The following is a 21,946-nucleotide window of genomic DNA, read 5'->3' on the forward strand; positions in this document are numbered from 1 at the left end:
AACTACTACTGGTTATGAACCTTCATCATATTACATCATCCTCAAGATATACATACTTGGCTTTATTTCAAGATGCAATAGTACTTATTGGTGGCTATTATTTAGTCTCTGGCAGTTTATAAAATGTGTCTTTGTTTTTTTTCTCTGTTATTTTGAAATTTAAGTTGGCCATATACAGGATAGCCTCAATTTTATTCGTCCTTCCAGACTTCCAAATGTGCCAGAATGTTCTGAACTCCGAGCTCTGACAGACAGAAGTATCTGGTGGGAATGGTGCTGGGGGTGTGCGGGGGTGGACGTTGCCATGGTAATGGGGCTGTCAGTGTCTAGCTCTACTTAGAGGAGAATGTTATGGGTTTTGTATTCAACTAGAATGACTTAAAAGTTCACCAGACCATTCCGAGACGGAAATTGAAAATAGAAAATACATACCCAAACAAGAGATAATTACAATATTGGCTGAATTATTGTGTGTATGATATATAATCAGTACTCAAAAGACAGAAAACTGTACCCTGGAAGGGGCAAGGAAGGTAGTCACCATGTAGAAGACATTGCCCAACTGAACTCACTTCTGGTGCCTTCACTTAGACCCCTGGACCTGCCACTCTCGATTCTCTCCCTTTAGTTCCCTGGCTGAGCTCAGAGGTGTAAGTTCCCCCAAGCAATTGATTCGGTGTCCCAAGGAAGATGGTGCAAGTGCAGCCACTATTGAGGGAAAGCCACAGTGACCATCAGTACCAAACCATAGATCACTAAATCCGTGGCAGAGATAAATTAGTTGCTTCCCACCACATAGAAAGTGGGGCTAGAGAATAAAAGACCCCCAAGGAAAATGTAGCTCTGCTGTGCCCCGGGCTAGATTGGCCCTGTCTTGTATTTACCAAGGATGCTGCATTTGATGCCTTCATGAAAAAGATTCCAGAACAGCCTTGCACAAAGCAGGGGTTCATGGAAGCAAAAATGGCTATTGAGCTTAGATGAAAGTGTTATTCCCCCCATCAGGGTATTTAAATTTCAGGGCAAGGCAGAGCCTAGAGGGGCGGCTCTGTTTGTAACATATGACACAGACAAGATATCTTGTTCTGAAGAGCATGTCATCACAAGTGTGAACATCAAGTCCCTTCTGTGCCTCCTTTCATCCTGCTCCCCCGCCCTCTCCCCCCCACCCAGTGGGTCTTCAGAAAGATGTGATCAGGGCTGTTCTTTGTTCTGGTCTCATTTTGTATATGGTAAGCACCAAGAAGAGGTTTCTGAAGAACCAGTTCATTTCACCTTAACCTTTGCGAGGAAGAGACTTTTAATATTTTCTTCTAAACATTTATCTGCTTTCTCTTACAGTGAAATGGGTCACAAGGTCATTTCCAATAAAGTAGAATGTGCTGGGGAAATGTTGAATTCCTTGATTAAAGCTATTTTCCATTCACCTAAACTTTTGAGTGTTTTGTGGAAAAATAATGTTCTGTATTAAAATAAAAAAGAGAAAATAATGTAAAGCAGGAATGCTGAAAAAAGAAATAAATTTGCTCTTCAGCTATTTGAGATTAAAAACATGTTCATTTGAGATAGAGAGAGCTTTTCAGTTTCAGAAAAATTGATTAAAATGTCCCAAGTAGGATACAGATATGCATGTATAGGATTTGCATGTTAAATATTTAGAGTTCTTCCACAGAAATAAGACTGGAGTGAATAGCATCATTGCTGCCCTTTGACTCTAAAGTTTTCATTTTCCTTATTGCCTAAAATCTGTACTAACTGATGGAGAAGTTGCCACATTGACATTCTGCTTTCCACATTGCTCTTTTCAAATGGCACACTACTCCTCGGTGCTTCCAGCCCACTCCACAAAGACGTGGTAGGAAGAATAGGTCTTTGGGTACCACAGTTATCCAGACCAAATTGATGGCATCAACCTCTGAACTCTATGGGTTCAGACAAGTATTCTTCTCTGAGACTTGGCTGTCTTTGGGTGTAACCCTACTACACTGCTAGATTATTATTAAAATAAAAATAACATTTGTTAATAATTTACATGGGAGCCACAAGTGGAAAACAGGCAATCATTTTATTTTCTCGTTATTTATTACTCTAGTCAACTCATCTTCTGCTTTTTCTCTCTTCTTGGAAGCACCTAGAATGAAAATATTACCTTTGTAAGTGTCATTCTGAATCTATATATAAATCGCAGAGGGGATGGCTCACCTATAAAACTTGAGATTTCTAGAGAAAAGTCTCTCATTTCCATAACTGTATGTAAGCAATGCTTTTAGCCAGACATTTGCATCTAGTGATACGATGATCAAGGATCATTTCCTTTATAGGACAAAGGCAGCTCAGAATGCGCCCATGTCGGAAAGGCAGCTCAGATGTGCTCACGTCGGAAAGGCAGCTCAGAATACGCCCACGTCGGAAAGGCAGCTCAGATGTGCTCACGTCGGAAAGGCAGCACAGATGCGCCCACGTCGGTTCTTCACTTGGTTTACCCCCAGTCTCTTCTGTATTTCTCCAATCTTTCAACAATCCACTGAAAGAAATTAGAGCGAATACTAAATGGCCCAGGGTAATTTCCATCAAATATGATTTATTTAGCAATCATGGGTAGTAGGAAACACAGAGAGTTACAGCATAATAAAAACACAAGAATTGTAGGCTGTCATGTGAAAAATGCAAAGTTCTGGTTAAATGAAAAGGCAGATGAACTTGCGAGTGTAGGGTCGGTAGCTGTGACTGAAAACGCAAAGCAGTTGCGGCAGCCTATGGAGAGAGACAGTCCTGCCTCACAGTGTGGCCTCACATACCACCATGTGCAGAGGGACAGCACACGGGGCCGTCAGTCTGACGTGTCCAGCAGGAGTGGTCCTCCAGAGAGAGCAAGGAAGGAAGGAGTGCAGAAGAAAGGCAGACTAGGAAACGCTGTAGGGAGAGTGGGGATAGGAAGAGAGGGAAGAGGGAAGGAGAGTAAGTGTGCCAGGCAGTGTGAGGGCTCTGAGGAAGTGTGTCTCCCCAGGCCCCTGCGAGTCAGTCACAGTGCTCTGTAAGTCACTCTGACAATGTGGGTAGCACACACACTGACCAATGGGCGTATCCTTCCGTGCATATTACCCAAGCACAGAGATTAAAGGAACAAAGTGAATGTGTTTTCTATGCCATGAGATATGTTACAATTTATTCTTCCCTCCGGAGATTCTAGCTTTGCTTAAAGACAACTGGCTCAATTAGGAGCAAGAGTAATTAGATTTCTTAGACTCTCAGATTCTACTGTAAAAGCAGAATATTTTCTAGATGGCAAATATATAGATTTTTTTTTAAAAAAAGAGGACATTAAGAGCAATAGTTACAGTTTCTCCATAAATAGAAATAAAAAGTCCATTTTAAAGGACAAAGGCTACCATGATGCACATTTTCTATAAATCTTGTCAACACATTATTATAGATCAATTTTTACTGCTGACATTTAAAATGTCCATTACATTATAATGTCTATGATACAATTCAATTATTTAGCTGTGATCGGCACAAGATTTGGACAATACTAACACTAAGAGTCTAATTCACAGAACATTCAAAAGCATTTTATACAGTCTACACACAAATATATCTTAAGTTACAATAATGCATACTAAATATGCATAGAGAATATGGCTTACACATTAAAATAGATCTAGGTTATAAAGACCGTCACTACTTAGGCTTAGAAGCTTCTGGTCAGGTCCTTCTCTGAAATATTGCTTAGCCTTGTGGAACCTGGGGAAATGCCGGTGCAAGAAGCAACTCATTAGGATGGGCAAACCCTGCTGCACGTCATTTAATTGACAGTTGCTCTTGATTCATTCCATCCAATTTCCACCATTCATGAAGCTCACAATCCAGGAAAGGTATGGACGGTGAGGAACTACAGCTCCTATCGGGCTTGACCGTTCTTGTTAGCCGAAAACAAGTGAAGGCCCTTAGGGCGAGGAAAGGCTTCACACATGCCCAGGCAAAACACGGCCAAGAAGCAGAGCCACGCAGGGCTGCAGTTCATTTCTGTTCAGCAAAATTAAGAAGTCACATCAAATAATGTAAGCTAAACGGAAAAGCATGAGTTTCCATTTCCATATACACCTCTGAGCATGAGTACACAGACTTACAGCAAACACACACACACGCTTACACACACACACACACACACACACAATCTCTCTCTCTCTCTCTCTCTCTCTCTCTCTCTCTCTCTCTCTCTCTCTCTCTCTCTCATCTCTTATCCATTCGCCTGTAATGTATTTTTATATCCTAATGGGATCAAATCCCAGAAGGGAAACGCTGTTTTCCCTTCAAGTGCCTGTCTCCTGCCATGACTGATGCTCCTGTTACTGTGGACCGAGAGCAAGCTGTGACCTGCAATATGACCACACACATGGGGTACACATTAGTGCTTTAAAACCACAGGGATGGTAACAGGATGATCTTCCGTCTTCAGCAGAAGGCGGCACTGTCGCTTCCCAGCCGGAGATACAGTGCAGTGTACATCCAGTCACTGGGTGGCAGCTGTCATCATGGTCAGTTCCTGCGGGGACTTCACAAACCACCGAGCAACCTCGATTCTCCTGTTCCCATGCCTTTTAAAGAAGACAGTCTTACCACACCAGCCTTGCGAGGAAACCCCGTTTTCCATCATTTTGGGTTGGTTTTGAGTTGGTTCTCTGTTTAAACTGTAGCAGCACGCTGAGTGACAAGTGCAAGAAGTACGTGGGGAAACAGGTCGCCTTCCGCACAAGTTGAAAGTGATAAAAGTTTGAAACTGTTTGACTTTCAATCTTAAAAGATTTCTTCTCTGGCTTGATCCAAGATGATTGAATTATGGATGGAAAACAGTGGCAGAAGCAGTGGCCAGAATCCTAGTCACAATTCACAGGTACTTCTTTGCCCAGTCAGTAGACTGAAATTTATGGTCTCATTCCTTACAGAGAAGTCCACTAAAATGGCTTGAGCAAATGTATGTTCAAAGAAGTGACTATAAGTTTTTTTAGAAAGTCAGGACTTTTCATGGGTTTGGTGCTGCTTTCATTTCCCTGAAATAAAAATCAAATGAACATGACATCAGAGAAGGGATGGGAAGGTAGGCTGGGTATTTGTTGGCTAGAAGATACAAAATCTCAGATCACAGAAATAAACTCAGGAAATATAGTTACAAGTTACAGTAAATAATAATGTACTGTATTCTTGAAAAATATTGAGCGTTGCTTTTCCCCAGACACCAAAGAGCAACAAGTGTAGGAGGGTTATACATTTAATATTCAGTTCAATATATCATTCCATGAAGACTATAGACTTCAAAACAAGTTACATGCAATAGATACACATTTGGGGAACTAAAAGTAAATCAGGAAAGAATAGAGAGCTTCATTTAATCTATGTAGGTGTTAGCTACTGAGTGGCAGTTTCACATAGGACTCATACACTCTATCAGAAATAAGAGATTTAGCATTTTGAATAGTTGTTTGTTTTGTCTGAATTATAATTCCTTCCTAGATCTGCTCTGTAGGCCTGTGTGTCTGCAGTGGGTCTTTTTCATACACCGAACAGTCATTTCAGGGAACACACTGTTGGCTTGCATTCTCTACAGATGTTTTGGGAATACGTTCATAAATATTGCAGACCTGTACCATAAATGTTTATAAAATGCTACCCAAAGGTTTTCAGTCTTTTTTGTGTGCATGTGGTAATATATAATAAACATTAGGTTGCAAATGTCCTATTGGAAAAAAGTCTTGCTATTTTTATAGGAAAATAATTATCCTTATTTGTTTTTTATGATAGTTACACCCCAACAAAACTTTTTGTTACTTAAAACATCTATAATAGCCTACTGTGTTTGTTTTCTCAAAAATATAATTTAAAGGTTCTCTCAGGTATCAGCAGGACCCAATAATTCATCTTTTTAAAATAATACTTTTATTTTATTAATTCTTTGAATGCAATGTTTTTAGACCCTATTCACCTTAAATGGCCAGGATCTATCTCTAAAGGTGGAAGATGTGCAGTCTGTGTGGAAAGTGTGGGGAGTCATTGTAACTGTTACTATCAATGTTAAATAGAGAAATGCTAAAGATCCACTTGGTGATCTAATTTATTTCCAAGCTTCATGTATAAAACAGGAATCATAACCATTATGGGATGCTTGACATAACATATAGAAGATTTTCACCAATGAGAGTCTCTCCACAAATATTGAAGAATTTATCTTAAAAGCCAAATCACATTTTAACTGTTTCAAACCTGCACCAGAAGAGTCAATGACAACATCTTACGGGTAGGGCATGACATCTTCAGCATTTTCCCTTGCTCCGATTACTGTATGGACACCAATACTCCATATAACACTTGGGATTTGTTTCACATGCATTTTCTTGTAAACTTTAAGATATCTGCATTATATACACCACCCTTTTTCATTTTCTGTTTTTTACGTGTCCTTCCAAGGCGATAATTCTTTTTTAATGGTCATTAATATTAGTATATCATCTCCTTAAAACTTCATATTTCTACAGCATCATTCCTAGAGTAGCAATTTGGCAGACTGAAAGCAAGTCCTACAGGCCATTTCTAAAAACAAGTGCCATCATTGTCCACAGATTTCTACCAAACATGATTTTTGTGTTTGCCATCAGGAACATAGTCACATTTCTTGTATAAAATAAAAATAGAAATAAGCATATAAATAGTTCCCATATGTCATAGAAGAAGTAATATCTTCTCCCACTATAGGGATTTCTTTACTGGAAGCTTCTTCATAAACCCTATAAAATATTGTTTTTATCCTTAAAGAATTAAGACTCTAATCTCAGTAAATAAAAATTGTGTTGATGATTTTTAAAACCTAGTTGATCAAAAAAAATCTCTAAAAGCCCAGAAAAATGTTTAAATGAGGTCCTGTATCTCTAATGATGTTAGAAATTGGGTTTTTTTTTTTTCTGTCTACAAAGTAAGATTACCTCTTATGTTTAAAACAACTGAACTCTTAAAGTTTGTTCAGACTTATGGATGGGTGTCAGCACAGCTTTCTTCAGCATTTCCTAAGTCTTCTGAGTTCTTATGAAGATCAAGCTCACCTAAAACATAAAACAAACAGGTGAGACAAAATTATCCTCTGGGGGAAAAGAGCTTACGTGCCAGCTGATAACACTTTGTGAAGCGTTAAAGACTGGGCTTTAAAACGCATTTTTAGTGCATTTCTCCAAAGATGTTCTTATTCTTTCCAGCTTGGAGGTTTGCAAAGTACAAGAACATGTCTTCCAATGGTTACTTAACCTTTGAAGTTGCAGCATAGTCTGGGAACACAGAAACGAAAGCCATGAGAGAAGCATCTATTAAATCATACACCGAACTGCATTATTTTCATGGGTATTTCTTTTACTGAAACTAATTTTAAATAAATGCTAATGAGATCTGTCGTTTACTACTTACTGACTAGCTGCTACGAATTTAAAACAGATTAAATGGATACGAGAGACTAGTGACATTTCAAGTAAAAGTCTGCCCAAACAACATTTTTGAATTTATTGACTTAGAACTTTATATAAACTCCAGCTTTATATAAACCATGAAGATAAAGAAAGCATTAGCGTGCAAACTATCCCAGTGCTTCCTAAGACACTGAAGAGAATAGATCAAAAATTAAACTATAAAGTTTGAGATAAACATAAATGGATCCCCAAGTGCCTCCTGGACCAGCACCAGTGCAGTACTGTTTACACGCGTTAGACAGGAGAGGATGAAGAGTATTCTGAGAGTGCACAGGTGATGTAGCCAGGTACTTCTCACTAAGTTCACCCAGCCTGTCCACAGAACAAGAACAGGTGGCTGCCTAACATCCTCCCAGAAATTTGATGCTATATTTCCAGCTCTTGTTATATTAAATATGTTCGCATGGAACCCTCTCGACGCATTTGCTCCCATAAAGCACTTGAGCAAAGTCCTTGTGTTTTCTCCACTGACTCACTTGACTCTTCACTCTCTTGGGTAAGATTAGATTCCCAGTGTACCCTGAGCTGCAAACTCTCTCCTTCCAGGGAAACTCCCTTCCACTGATTTGGAGGAGGAGGAAGCAATTCTATAACTCCATTATAGGGATCTCTTGCATGGAATTTTCTTCATAAACCCATTTCTATTTTCAGAAATTTCATATTTCATTCATTTAAACAGAGACTAAAAGGTTTATAACTGGGTTCTGTATCTTCTTCGACATTGTTCCTCATGGCTTCCTTTGCTCTCTGACATTTATAATCTTGGAGCCTTGATTTAAACTTCAGACTTAATATTCTGTTATTTAAGAGCAGATTAGAAAATAACAAAGCTGACTTCAGTAGAAAAGAAGAAATGACAGTGAAAAGAATGTAGTGACATAAATATTTATCCCATAAAAAATTGGAGAGAACATTCTACTTTTCCAAATAATCTTATCTCTAGAGAAATCTTATCAGTAAGGAAAAATGGAAGAGGGATTAAATAATAGAAACAATGCAACAATTTAAAAAAAATCTCAAAATGATGTGCAAATAACATCTTGGAGACATTCTGTGTGTGCAATTAGAAAAATAATAATTAAGTATTATGGCCAAGTCCATCCATACTTTGGTGACACCAAAGGAGTATCCTTTTCCCAAACTGTAAGGTTCTGGTGTCACACACGCGCACACGCGCACACACACACACACCACTGCCAAGTGATTTCATAGAAGCTTGGCTGCTTGTGAAAATTAGTGGCCTCATTCATTGTAGTTCACTTGGATGTTTGATGTGTAAGTCACTCTTGGGCATACACTTCAACATCATCCTTTTGGGAAGAAAGAAATGACTGGGGAGAATTCGTTCCCTCGGAGATAATTTTAGGTAACCTTCTGGTCTATGTAAAAGATCTGGGAAACCATCCATAGAATCAAAGCTTTCAGACTTTATAATATGATCTGGCCCATCCTTACAGTCTGAACAAATGCGTGAACTTGCTTTTAAAATAAAATGTATATAGACGGAAGTTTCTGTCCTGCCTGGTTTCCCCCCCCCCCGCCCCATTCAGTCCCAAATAAACAAACCATTTAGAAATGCTGTGAGACAATGCTCTTAAACACTGTAAAGATTTTTCACATTAGTTTAATAAAATGCAGATTGGCCAGTAGCCAGGCAGGTGAGGCAACCAGACAAGGAGAATTCTGGGAAGGGGAAAGACAGAGAGTCAGTCACCAGCCAGACACAGAGGAAGTAAGATGAGAATGCCTCACTGAGAAAAAGTACCAAGCCATGTGGCTAAACATAGACAAGAATTATGATTAATTTAAGTTTTAAGAGCTAGTTAGTAATAAGCCTGAGTAATAGGCAAAGTGTTTATAATTAATATAATCCTTAATGTGTTTCTTTGGGACTGAACAGCTGCCGAATTGGGTGGGACAGAAACTTCCATCTACGAATGGCACCCTATAATTTGGCAAGAATTTTCACATTAAAGCCTGAGAAAGCTTAACAAAATGACTCTAGACAGACAAGAAAAGAGTTAAGCTCAGCCTCTTGGTAACTGTCTTTTTTCCAGTAGGCTCTGTTTGCTAGAGGGAAACAGAGATGTGACTCCTTTTAGAGAGGCTTCCTGACTCAGCTTTAGTCTCAAAAACCTCATAGCTTCTTTAAGAGGCCCTGCCACTAAACACATAATGGCGTTTATGAGCATTCAGCAGTATGTTTCTTGGTGGTGGCAGAGACCTTGAAATTCCATAGAGTTGTGGCAATAAACATGGACCGCACCAGTACCTTTGCTATGAAGCTAGACTCTCAGAAAGCTAAGGAATGGGGTTCAGCTAGCTATCAAAGCCAAAGTTTTAATCCTAGCCATGCTGCTTAGCAGATTTGAGACTAATGTGCTCAGAAAAAGATAGAGATATATAGTAAAGACATATTCAAATGAAAACAACTTTAAACAGTTACAGTGTAGCTTTAAGAGCTAGTTGATAAGAAGCCTGAGCTAATAGGCCAAACAGTTTCTAATTAATATAAGCCTCTGTGTGTTTATTTGGGACTAAACAGCTGCCAGACTGGGTGGTACATAAACTTCCATCTACAAATATATAAATGAAATACATCTAATTCAGATAGAATTCCATTTATACTACAATATCAGCATAGTAAGGGAACATAGTGACATAGTGGTACTACATGTTCCTCTTTGGCAATTCTGTGAATGAAAAGGACTAACTGTAGTTCTACTCTATAGATGATGTTGAAGTAATAATGACATTAAACTAAACTTCAGGATATGTCATTAAATATATTATAAAAATATTTATGATTTCTAGTTATGACAAAGATGTCACTAATATTTGCATACAATGTAGCCTACAAATGACATGCATGATAATTTGAGTTTAAAGCTAGGAAAAATAAAAGATTCAAATTATGAAATAATCTATAAGATTCTGTAAGTAACTCTAGGGTAAAAGTTTTTCTCTGTAGAAATACCCTTCATAGGTTGTTCAAACTATTTTCAGAAGCCACAGGTTACTAAACAAACATTGCAATGCAAAAGTTCAGGTTATACCTTGAGGTGTTGGTCAGAGAAGTTCTTAAACAATTCAGGTAAATGTCAGTGCTGTTGGTTTCCCAACAGAACTAGATCATATGACCTTATAGATGAAGATGGGAGACGGTTTTGTTTTAGGATGGAAAAGAAGAGCAGTAACCAAGATGGTGTCTCCTTCTTTACTGGACAATGTTCATGGTACTAAGAGGTTTGCTGTAGGCTGAGGATGGAAAAGAATCATCAACACTCTATTCATCTGTGGACCCTGTATGCTACAATACCAATGACCAGACAAGGTGCTATAGTGGCAACTTATCATCACAGTAAAAGCATTTTATGACTGTAATTGAGATGCACACCACAGAAGTAAAATAAGTCGATCCTGGGGTACCCAGAGTAATTAATATATCTGCAATATGACATCATCCTTGGAAAGTAGTGGAAAGTGGGAGATCACATCTCATTAGAAAAAGTAGACCACTGGGGTGTGCCCTGGAAAGACATGCATTTTCCCAGCTTCCTGTATTTATTATTATCATCAGACTGCCAGATGCATCAATTAATTCATTAATTTGGGTATTTAATGTGTAAGTCACTCTTGGGCATATAATATGACATCATCCTTTCAGGAAGGAGGAAATGGCAGGGATCATTCATTCCCCCAAAGATAATTTTAAATAACCTTCTCAGTAAGGCTGTCCTTTGTAAAAGAACTTGGAAGCCATCCATGGAATCAAAGGTTTCGGGCTTTTCTAATATGATCTGGCCCCTCCTTATAGTCTGAAAGTATGTGTGTTCTTTTTTTTTTAATAAAATATATAAATAAAATACATATAATTCAGAAAGAATTCCATTTACACTAGAAAACAACATCAGTGTGGTGAGGGAATATAATGACACACCGTGGTACTACATGTACCTCTTTAATATTCTGTGAATGACCAGGACTGCAATTACTACTACCATATATTTTGTGTTACCTCAGCTCAAAGTAACAATTTGTTTGACCTTGGGCTAAAATTGCTAAAATAATGGCTCAATAAATTTTTCCTCTTTTTTTTTTTTGTATGGGAGTGAAACTCTGACTGACAAAGAAACCTGGTATCAGAGAAGGGGAGCCAGGGTTTTGACTATTCCTAACTATGTGAGTTAGATTTTAGCACTGGTTTGTAAGGGTGAGTTTGGAACAGTGCACAACTATGAGATGGAAAAGTTCTACAGTGCTGCAGGCAGACATCAATGAGAAATTCCAATGAGAATTTGGAAGATAAAATGCCCACAGGAATAAAGAACTTAAAGATTCCTCAGGAGCTTTCAGATGAAAATGAACATCCTTTGGAGAATGGTAATAGAGACCACTGGTGCAATACTGTGAAGAACTTGTCTGCATTCTGGCCACGCCCTAAGATTTTGTACAAAGTTAACTTTAAAAATGGACAGAAGAAATTTCAGTGCATTTAGACTGTAGTTTAAATGTTGCTAGCTACTTTTGGCCACTTTACAATGAAAGTGAGAAACAAAAATCAAATTTGAAGGAGGATAAAAACTTGAAAATTTCCCAGAAGATGAATGTGTTCAAGGTTGAAATTAAGAAAAATGTGGTTGCTAAAGAGATAGTAAAACTAGAAAGCAGCCAAAGAGATTGGGCTGTAATTGAGAGGCAGAGTGCAGAACTAACATATACAAGGCCCTAGAGCCAATCCTCAGTTCTGAAAAATTAAGAGAAAGGAGAAATTAAGGACAAAGGAGAAAGAGGAGGGATGATAATAGCAATAAGAGTAACAATAAGCTATCACGACCAAATATTGTGTACTGAGGCAATAGAATAAGATTGGTATCTTGAGGATATCTTGAGCAAAGTCAAAGATCTAAAGGCATAAACTTAATTGAAATATTTATTGAACATTAAAGAGTGTTGTTCTAGCATGGGGTGACCTAGGGAGGCATTTCACCTGGCTCATCACTCAGGCACTCAGAACTTTCTGAAGACATGGTTCATGGGACCCTAGCTACTTCCTAGCTGATAGCAAATCTCTGTATCATCCATATGATAATAGCTTCGTGGGCATAAAGAATCATGGAGGATTGGTAAGTGCATACAGTGTATAGCATGGTTGGTCCTCAGGTGCCAACTCTCAAAGTATAACATGTGAAGCTGTGAGAATGAAGATCAACATGCTTTGAAGCCTCCAGGAAGTTAGATATGTCAATAACATGAAAAATATGCTGATGATATGTCAATAACATGAAACATATGCTAAGGCAAGTTTTAGGCAGTTAGTGGAGCCAGTTCCAAAGAGAGGTCAATGATGTGGGAGTCTCCTCTGTGTGCTGCGATTACCATTAATGAATAAAGAAACTGCTTTGGACCTATAGCAGGGCAGAACTTAGGTAGGCAGGGAAAACTAAACTGAATGCTGGGAGAAAGAAAGGCAGAGTCAGAGAGAAGCCATGTAGCCCACTGGAGACAGCTGGAAACTTTAGCTAGTAAGCCACAGTCACGTGGCGATACACAGATTAGTAGAAATGGGCTAAATTAATATGTAAGAGTTAGTCAATAAGACACTAGTGCTAATGGGCCAAGCAGTGACTTTATTAATACAGTTTATGTGTGATTATTTTAAGGCAAAGCAGCTAGGAACAAACTAGTGGCCTCCTTACAACAGGTCAAATTACCAAGGGTATAAGAACAGGGCTTTACACATTTAAATGTGTGCTTCAGAAACCACACATAGAGCTATAAAATTCAGCAATTTTCCTGTTGGGTTTTGGCTTTGCTTTGGTTCTAGCCCTCTTTTTTTTATTCACAATGCATCATTCCTTGGAATGGCAATATTTACTCGATGCCACTGTATATTGGGAGCATGTAGGCTTCTTTCTAAACTTCAGAAGAACTAATGGCAAAGTTTACCCTGACGCTCTAAGAAGACAGCCAGCCAAAATGAATCTTCCTCTGACATTATTTTCTCCAGAATTGTGTCACAGAGATGAGGAATCTGACTAATACAAATGTGCCATTTCATAAACTGTTATGTAAGATTCAACTCAATTGCCAAATGGTCTTAACATTGAGTTCTGGATGGTAAGTAACCAAGACTATTGGCAATAGCCTATAATATTAGAAGGTCTAAGATTTCATAGACCAAAAACTCAAAAAGAGATAAATCTTTCCTGGTTATGGGGTTTTATTTGACAACATGTGGTGTCTAGTTGGAGCATTGCCCCATGTTATAGGTACCTCCATTTAAATTCATTTTGTATGTGTATGTGTGTATAGTTTAGGAAACTTCCATAGTAGTAAGTTTCCATAAGGCTTTTCAGAAGGGCGTTAGTGTTAGCTGTCATTTCTCCACACCCTCTTCTACCCACCCTTGCCTTTAGTCCTTCCTGTTCCGTTCTTCCTCTTTATTCTTATACCACTGTGCTCTGTCTCCCCTCTTCGGAAAGGTTCTTCCCCCGAGAGCCCCTTACTATTTCCCTAACCTTTGTGGGTATTTCAAACGAAAGACATACCTAGAGTGTCAAGGCTACCATCAACACGTGAGAGAGAGCATGGGAGGTCTGTGTTGCTGGGCCTGGCTTAACTTACTAATGGTGATTGTTTCCAGTTCCATCCATTTACCTGCAAGTTTCATCACTTCATTTTTCTGAACACTGGGATAGCATCTCTTTGGGCAAATGCATCACATTTTCATTATCCATTCATCAGTGTAGGACATCTACACTGTTTCCATTACCCGGCTAATAGAGCAGCAAGGGACGTTTGTGAGCAAGCATCTATCTCTGTAGTCCTTTGGCAATGTGCCCCAGAGTTGTATAGCTTGATTACATAATGGTTACATAGTAGGTCTCTTTCACGACTTCCATAAAGGCTGTGTAAGTTTACACTCCCACAGCAGCTGATAGTGCAAACAAGCTCAAGACAGAATAACAACACCCCAGCACTGGGAGAAGGGAGGTTGACACAAAGTCCCACCTTAGCCCAGGGTTATGGCGTGGCATTTGATAGTAGCTGGGAGAGTCAGTTTTCTTTAAGGGTGTGATTCCCTGTTAGGCCAACTATGCTCCCAAGAAGACTCCACGCCCAGGAATGTTTGGTAAGCACGCGTCGGACTGGACACTTATCAGAATATAGATAAAAACAGAGTCTGAAAGTTGTGCTAATTTTTTTTATCTTTATCTTTTATAGCCAGAATAGTTGTTCATGTTACTGGTTTTATCTGCATCCATCTAAATTAGTTTCAGGAATTGAAACTTGGAAATAAAAATGTGCAAAGGGAGGAAACATTTTGGCTGTGCTGGAAATACTCCGAGGAACTAAATTTTCTATTTAAATTTTAGTTTGATAAATAAGCAGAAACATTCAATTGTTTTTTTTACTTTAAAAAAATGCCCAGTTATATCAATGTAGCAGTCTACTTCTGTGCCCAAGTGGAGACTGGTGAATATAACTAAGCTTGGTTTGTAACAGACAATCCTGAAAAAAAATCGCTGATGTGACCTCTTCTATATAGGAGCTGTGGAGTCACATTCTCCTCCATATTCCAGAAGAGCTGGAAATGTGTGTGGAGGGGCCTAGGAATCACATCTTTAATGTAAGAGGCATAGCAGAATTATGCAAACTTAATTGACCAAATTTGCCTATTTGCTGCCATTTCTGTTCATTTTAAAAGTATTTTAAGGGAAACTCCCAGATGAGTACAATAATGATACAGTTAAGTTCAGAAATGTTTATGAGTAGTTAATACATGATAGCCTTTCTATCTTAGGTTCTTGATGAAATCTATTGTACTTTAACACAAATGCTCAATATGCCTTAATTTATTAAATCATGGGAAATCTGGGCAAGAAAAGGCACAAAACCATGAATTGATAAGAATAACATGCTAAGATTAGTAACCATAGCAACAGCAAAGGCAGCCGTCACAGAGGGTTTCCACTGTTTGCTAAGTCTGTGCCTAGTGAGACACACTTAGTCATCAGTTTCATTTTGCCCAAAGTCTCATCCATGTGTGGGGCAGATCTGAGCCTTCCACTCTAGAGCTACCCACTGCTGCACAAACCTGAAGATGCTGCTTACACAGGCTGACTCCCAACCCAAAGGGGCTAAGTGTACACTGCTTTGAAAGAGCAAGAGTATTGTTTGTTGTCTGGGAAAAAAAAATGTAAAATTTCAGGATAAAAAGTATGAAATAAATGTGATATTTTTCATTTCCATGTTAAGAAAATCTAAAAAGATTTCAAATTCAGTTCTCTAGGGATGAAGGAGCAGTTTGATAGCCAAAAATGAGAGCAGCGTTTTGTTAAAAACAAACAAATGCTAATAATTTTGGTTGTGAGTCTAGCCTTTAATGGCTGAGCCATCTTGTGGAGGAAAAGAAAAACTAAAAATACTTATGAAAACTGACAATGCAATGATACTAGAATATACACTTTCTATTTTTATTCTCATATGAGGTTACTTGCTGGCTATTGCCAGTCTCTAGTTCAATATGTTATTTAAATTCAAATATATAAATTATTTGTATTGAATTCATGTGTGGGTCCATGTTGTTGTGTGCATTGATGTACAGACTTGAATGTGAATAATGATTGTAAACTATATTTTACAACTTTTTTCCTGGCTTTATTATATAAAATTTCTTTTTGATAATGATTTAAACATATAGTTTAATGAACGACTTTTTTTCTCTTTTTTTGTCAAATATCTGTGCTTTAGATGTAATTACCAGATGAAGGATTCCCCTCGTATTCTTGGTAGTCTTGTAATAAAAGCATGTAGAGTGTAAAACAAACAGACAAACAAACAAAAATAAACCAAACTAAAACAAAACCCCCAGGATTCTCTTTTACTAATGCTTTCGGCTGTAAACACTACAGTAAAAGTAAGCTGGAAACTACTTAAGAAACGAACAAACAAAAATACAAGGCTCACACAGGTCCTATGCCTTCTGAGAACATCAAAGAGACAAAGAAATGCTAACGTGAGGAGCAGTTATCACAAAACTCGCACTGCTAGGAGAAGTGGGGCCTTAATGTTGAAACCCATACATCTCTGCTTCTCTATACCCAAGAAAGAAAAACATGCAAACGCTCTCATTTTGTTTTGACAAATTCTTCAATCCTCTGCTCAGACAGGATCACCTGTTGCAAACTTCCGTGATCTGGAGAGGTAACATTGTGTGCTCCTAACTTGGGAGATGGAGATTCAGGAAATTGTATGTGTCAATTCCCCCAAATTTTAGTGTTTTTTTTTCTTCCACTCCATCTTCTTTCAATTATCTTGTGAGAGCTCAAATCACATGTAGTTATTATGAGACTGGGATACGCAATGCTTAGCAGATGTTTATCATGGAAGACAACCTCAGCAACCCCTGGTGGGATGCCTGATCCTAACTCTAGCAGCTGCCAGATGGACCTCGTGTTACTGTTGCTTGACAGATTCACACATGGCATGCAATTGAAATTATAGGGTGTCACCCAAAGTTTTGCTTTTATAGCAGTTGCTTCTATTAACTTTGTTTAATGTCATCAAATCCTAGAATATTTAGAAGGTTGGAACCCACGTATAGGAGTCCTCTGATGAGCTGAGAGAGAGAGCTGTCCTATCCCCTCAGCTACCCTACACCTTAGCCGAGGAAAACTCTGGTGTTTTCATAACGTTCTTCCTGTGCCATTTATTTACCTCTGGTGTGCAGATTCTTACCTAACTTTGCTGACTATGGGGAGGGGTTAGTGGAAAGGATGTGTGAAGGGTATCCTCCAATCGCAGTTTTTGAAAGGAGTGATGGAAGAAATGGCTTTCCTTGTATGTTCATGCATGCTGTTCCTTTTGCAATCCGTTGGCAAAGTCATGCTTTAAAATAAAAGTCCTTTAAGCAATGAGCCATGGAGTCGTCTGTGGGTCCCCAGTGATGGAATCAGTTACCTCTCCATAGTCATGTAAAAGGGTTGCTCTAAAGATGGAAGTGAAGCAACTCCAAATAAATTGTATCTCCACCACACTACCATGAGAGCTGTTGTCTTAGTATCTGTGGCCTGACATCTCTGGGTTTTCTATTTCTTGTATTTCCATCAGCTTCATCAACACAGAGGGTGATGTGGGACCGGACTAAGTAAATCCTACTTCCAGAGTGGTAAACCGATGTCACTGAGTGATCCACGGACTCTATGTCTCATTAGTGTCACAGGATATTCTAGATATCAATAAAAATTAACACAAACCTTCCCAAAACATTTATCCCCAGTTTTCAAGCTAAAGAAAGGGCTTGTCTTACAGTTTTGATTTTATTCGTTATCTTGTTGTTATACTGGGCACTGAACTTAGGGTTTGATGCATCCTAGGCTAGCGTTGCACCACTAATAATGCTGAAACAGAGTTTGGCTCCATTTTCCAGGCTGAACTTGACTGTGCTTTGGAGGCCAGCCTGGGTTTTGGACTTGAGATTTTCCAGCCTCTGCTACAGACTAGCTGGAAATACAGGCTTGCCCCAGCCACCACCCAGCCTTATTTATTTTGTTTTTGAGACAAGGTCACATTACACACTCCTGGCTACCCGGGAATGTGCTATGTAGAGGAGGCTGAACTTGAACCCACAGAATTCTACTTGTTTCTGCTTCAAGGGCTGGCATTACAGGTATGAACGACCATGTCTAGCCTAATTATATCTTAGAAATGACATTGTAATGAAGTTGCACCTTCAGATTCTTGAAGGTTTTCTCCATCTCCCTTTGAAGGTTTATGTACTCAACTTCATTTGGGAAGAAACTACAGGTATTTGTTCCCCTTTGCTCTGTACAAGTGATTTGGATAAGCAAACATAGAAATTAAATATGGATGAGAAAAATCAACAGTTCAGTTATAAACCTTCCCATGTGATCTCTGGAAACTTCCTAGATTCCCACAGTCCACGAGGAAAATTGATTAATAAAAGCATGACAAACCTTCAAAGAAGTGAAGTTAGGATAACTGTAGTGTTTGTGTTAAATAAAATCTGTATTCTTTCAGGATTTAATTTTCATGAACCATTTGCTGGGTTATAAAGCTTCCCCTTTTAGAGCATTTAGGTCTACAGAAATCTCAAGATTATTTTCACATGAGTCACAACCCCTTTGGGATTGAATGACCTTTTCATAGGATCTGCCCAAGACCTTCAGAAAACACAGAGATTCCCATTACCATTCATAACAATAGCAGAATTACAGTTATGAAGTAGCAATGAAAATAATTTTACGGTTTGGGGTCACCGTAACATGAGGAACTGTGCTAAAAGATCTCAACATGAGGAAGGTTGAGAATCACTGTGCTAAAGTGAAAATGAAGGACCCGCAATTCCTTAAAAGGTTAATGTAGACAAATTCATTTGCATCTTTACACACTAGACAGCTGTGTCCACGGCTATCCCTCCATGTAGACAACTAGATGGATCAGAGAGACATTTGGGAAAGATACTCATAGAGCTACTGGTGACGACTTGGTGTTGAGACACAGCAGTCCGTGTGCCTGTTGGATGGAGCTGCACCCTTGCACACCTCATCCCGTGTTAACCATCAGCAAGAGTGATTTCCCACAGCACACTTCAAGGAAGTCTTGCTTAAGTTCTACAAGGAGACTTGAGGTATACGCAGCCCACAAGAATAAGTACCAGTGTAAAAGACACAGGCCAGCAAACATTTCACATACACTGATGCATACAGCATTTATCACAGATATTGAGACATGTAAAATGACAGCTTCGTAATGATGAAGTCACAGTTCTGAGTGAAATTGCTCAAAACTGTGTAACTATTACTGACAATAGCAAAATTCTAGATTTTAACCCTGTATCATGTTGTCTCCCTGGGTATAAGTTAACTTCTGTGATGCTTATGTCTTCCCTTAGTATACATAGATGTCTTATCTTTAGATTTAATATAATTGTATAATACAGTCATTTTTCCTTTAAGGCAGAGAGTTAGATCATTGTAAAGGCAATATTTTATAGATTGTTATTCCACCACTACTCTTAGCTGATTAATTAGGTTCCTTTAATGCTCTGGTATAACTAAATATTAAATTAGCTATAACAGAGTCACATTTAAAAAAGTATTGAAAATCACTTGTTAAAATTGTATATATGTATATATATACATATATATATATATACATACACACACACACACACACACATATATATCAGAGTTTCTACTCCTGAAAGTGGTTCCCTGACTTCCACAGGTTCTGTCACTTGTAGCCACACACGTTACACACACACACTACACTTACTAAAAATAAAAAAATGAAATGCAATTGAAATATTTTAGGGGATTCTTAAAGACTAACTTAGCTAGTCTTAAACTAAGTTCCGTGGTGGCAGATGATTCAAGACCCAACCCAAACTGTGTTAAGTCATTCTGCCCTGGCCATTCATTCTCACTAGAATATAAATTATAAACATTACTTGTATGATATTTTCCTTTTAATTTTCATAAATCATTTCGATGGTAGAGAGTAGTAAAGCCTTTTCAGAGGAAAGTCTTGGAATTTATATTAAAGATAAATTTCTGAAGTCTGTGCTTCCTTTCAGAAATTTTGGAAAATGCTCTTTTGTCTCGGTCGTCTTACAGAAGACAGGACGAAATTACTGGTCAGTTGCTCAGAGAACATTTATTGCCACTCACTGCATCTTCTCAGTCGACAAAGGTGTCACCGAATCCTATTTGCACCAACATTTGAAGGTGCAAAGATGTTGGTCAGGCCAGGGCCATCAGGAAATGTACAGCTCTTATGTCTGGGGTTTCTGATGTCAACTGAGCAATCTGCAAAAACGGAGTCCCTTTCTTACTCAGGCCCCGGTGGACTTCCAGCAAGAATACCAAAACTGCCAAGTCTTTTGATCAAATTAGAGCTGTCAGCACACAGGAAGATTTACCCACTGATGGTTACTGAGGAAAAAACAGGATGCTCCTGTGGATTTTATCTGGGTTCTGAAAGAAAAGCGTACTTATTTTAACAATCTAGAGAAAGTATGAAGGAATAATGATAAAAAAATAACCTGTGATTAATTTTATAAATTAGTCATGCTTTTAGAGTCTACTGTGGTAAAGTTATAAAATCAAATGCAATCAATATTTTCTTAATTCTCAGTATATTTTGCTTTTGCTACTAGAACCATTCATGACTCTTGTATTTGTCAATGATGACCTTCATATGATGTGAAAAAAATAATTTTAATCAATTTTGGCTCAGGTAAACGTCTTCAGAATCAAATAAGAGGTTATCATGAAAGACGTTAGTTTTATGCATTAATGTTACTATACCTGTATTTGGAGATTAAATTATATAAAGAGATAATATTCTGTCTGAGAGCCACTTTAAAAAATGATATGAGGAAGAACTTGTTCATTTTTACTATGAGAAAATCCTTTTCCCACTAATCTTACCTACTAACTCACATGAACAACAGAGTCCTCACGGAAATCCAGAGCTATGGGAACTGATCTATTATACTGATTTCAACACAACTTCCAGTAAGATATTTTGAGAAAGAGGTTGAGTACCCATTTATATTTTTTATTATAGTATGTTGCTATAGAGTTCTGTTTTAGTGTGTGATTACCATGATGTCTTCTATTAGTTACCCTGCCTAATTTACATATTAAGATGTGTAACGAAGGCTTGGAGCTGTAGTTCAGTTTTTTTAAGAGCACTAATTGCTCTTACAGAGGCCCTGGGTTTAATTATTTATACCCACATGGTGGCTCATAACTGTCTGTAATTCCAGTTCCTTAGAATCCAAGGCCCTCTTCTGGCAGCAGACACACATGAAGTTCACAGGCATACATGCAGTCAAAACACCCATACACATCAAAACAAAATTAAAAATACCTGATAAATATGGATCCATATAATAAATTGTAGTATATAGAGGATTAGGAGTTGTGCATGCCTTCAGGCCTATTGGATATTGGAGCCTATTTTCTGTAGATGAAGGAATGACTATATACCGAAAAATATAAGGTTTAATTGGTGACTATTAATATGCGCCAAAAGGCTGGATGGACAGCAAATGGCACTGACTCATGAAGGTTCTAATGTCCTACATGGATCAGTACCCGGAGACCATTTCAGCAGCTGGTCAGACCCTACTCTGGTCTACTCTTGAGTTCATTGCTGAATGGTAGCAAGACCCTGATGGAAGAGGGGTTTTTGTTTTGTTAGATGGATTAAGATCTAGATTGGCTTTGATCAACTAAGGGATGTTAGAGACAGAGGGGGAAGAAAGAACCAGAACGTTGAGTGTAAATCTAAAGGTTCTTAAAGAGAGCATGTAGTAATAGTAGTGGCGGGGCTGCTCCCCAGCACCCCGGCCGCCTCCGGCTAGCTTATGCCCCGAAATAATTACACGGACACCGCATTCTTTC

The 21,946-nt window shown here is 38.4% G+C and overlaps 1 protein-coding gene across 6 annotated transcripts in view; it reads right to left on the reverse strand.

Moving 5' to 3' along the window:
* Nucleotides 1-2,569: 2,569 nt before the first annotated feature.
* The window catches only part of Pde1a (phosphodiesterase 1A), a 239,366-nt gene continuing 219,989 nt past the window's right edge, over nucleotides 2,570-21,946 (reverse strand). For all 6 annotated transcript variants that reach the window (XM_013346009.2, XM_013346008.2, XM_013346007.2 and 3 more), the window contains 2 exons: nucleotides 6,975-7,091; nucleotides 2,570-5,051 (listed from right to left, as the gene is read on the reverse strand). In XM_013346009.2, the coding sequence (XP_013201463.1) occupies nucleotides 7,018-7,091 (74 nt within the window). In that variant the 3' untranslated portion in view covers nucleotides 2,570-5,051; nucleotides 6,975-7,017. The remainder of the gene's footprint in view (nucleotides 5,052-6,974; nucleotides 7,092-21,946) is intronic.

Source organism: Microtus ochrogaster, chromosome 4, assembly GCF_000317375.1.
Source record: "Microtus ochrogaster isolate Prairie Vole_2 chromosome 4, MicOch1.0, whole genome shotgun sequence".
In the NCBI taxonomy this organism is placed as follows: domain Eukaryota; kingdom Metazoa; phylum Chordata; class Mammalia; order Rodentia; family Cricetidae; genus Microtus; species Microtus ochrogaster.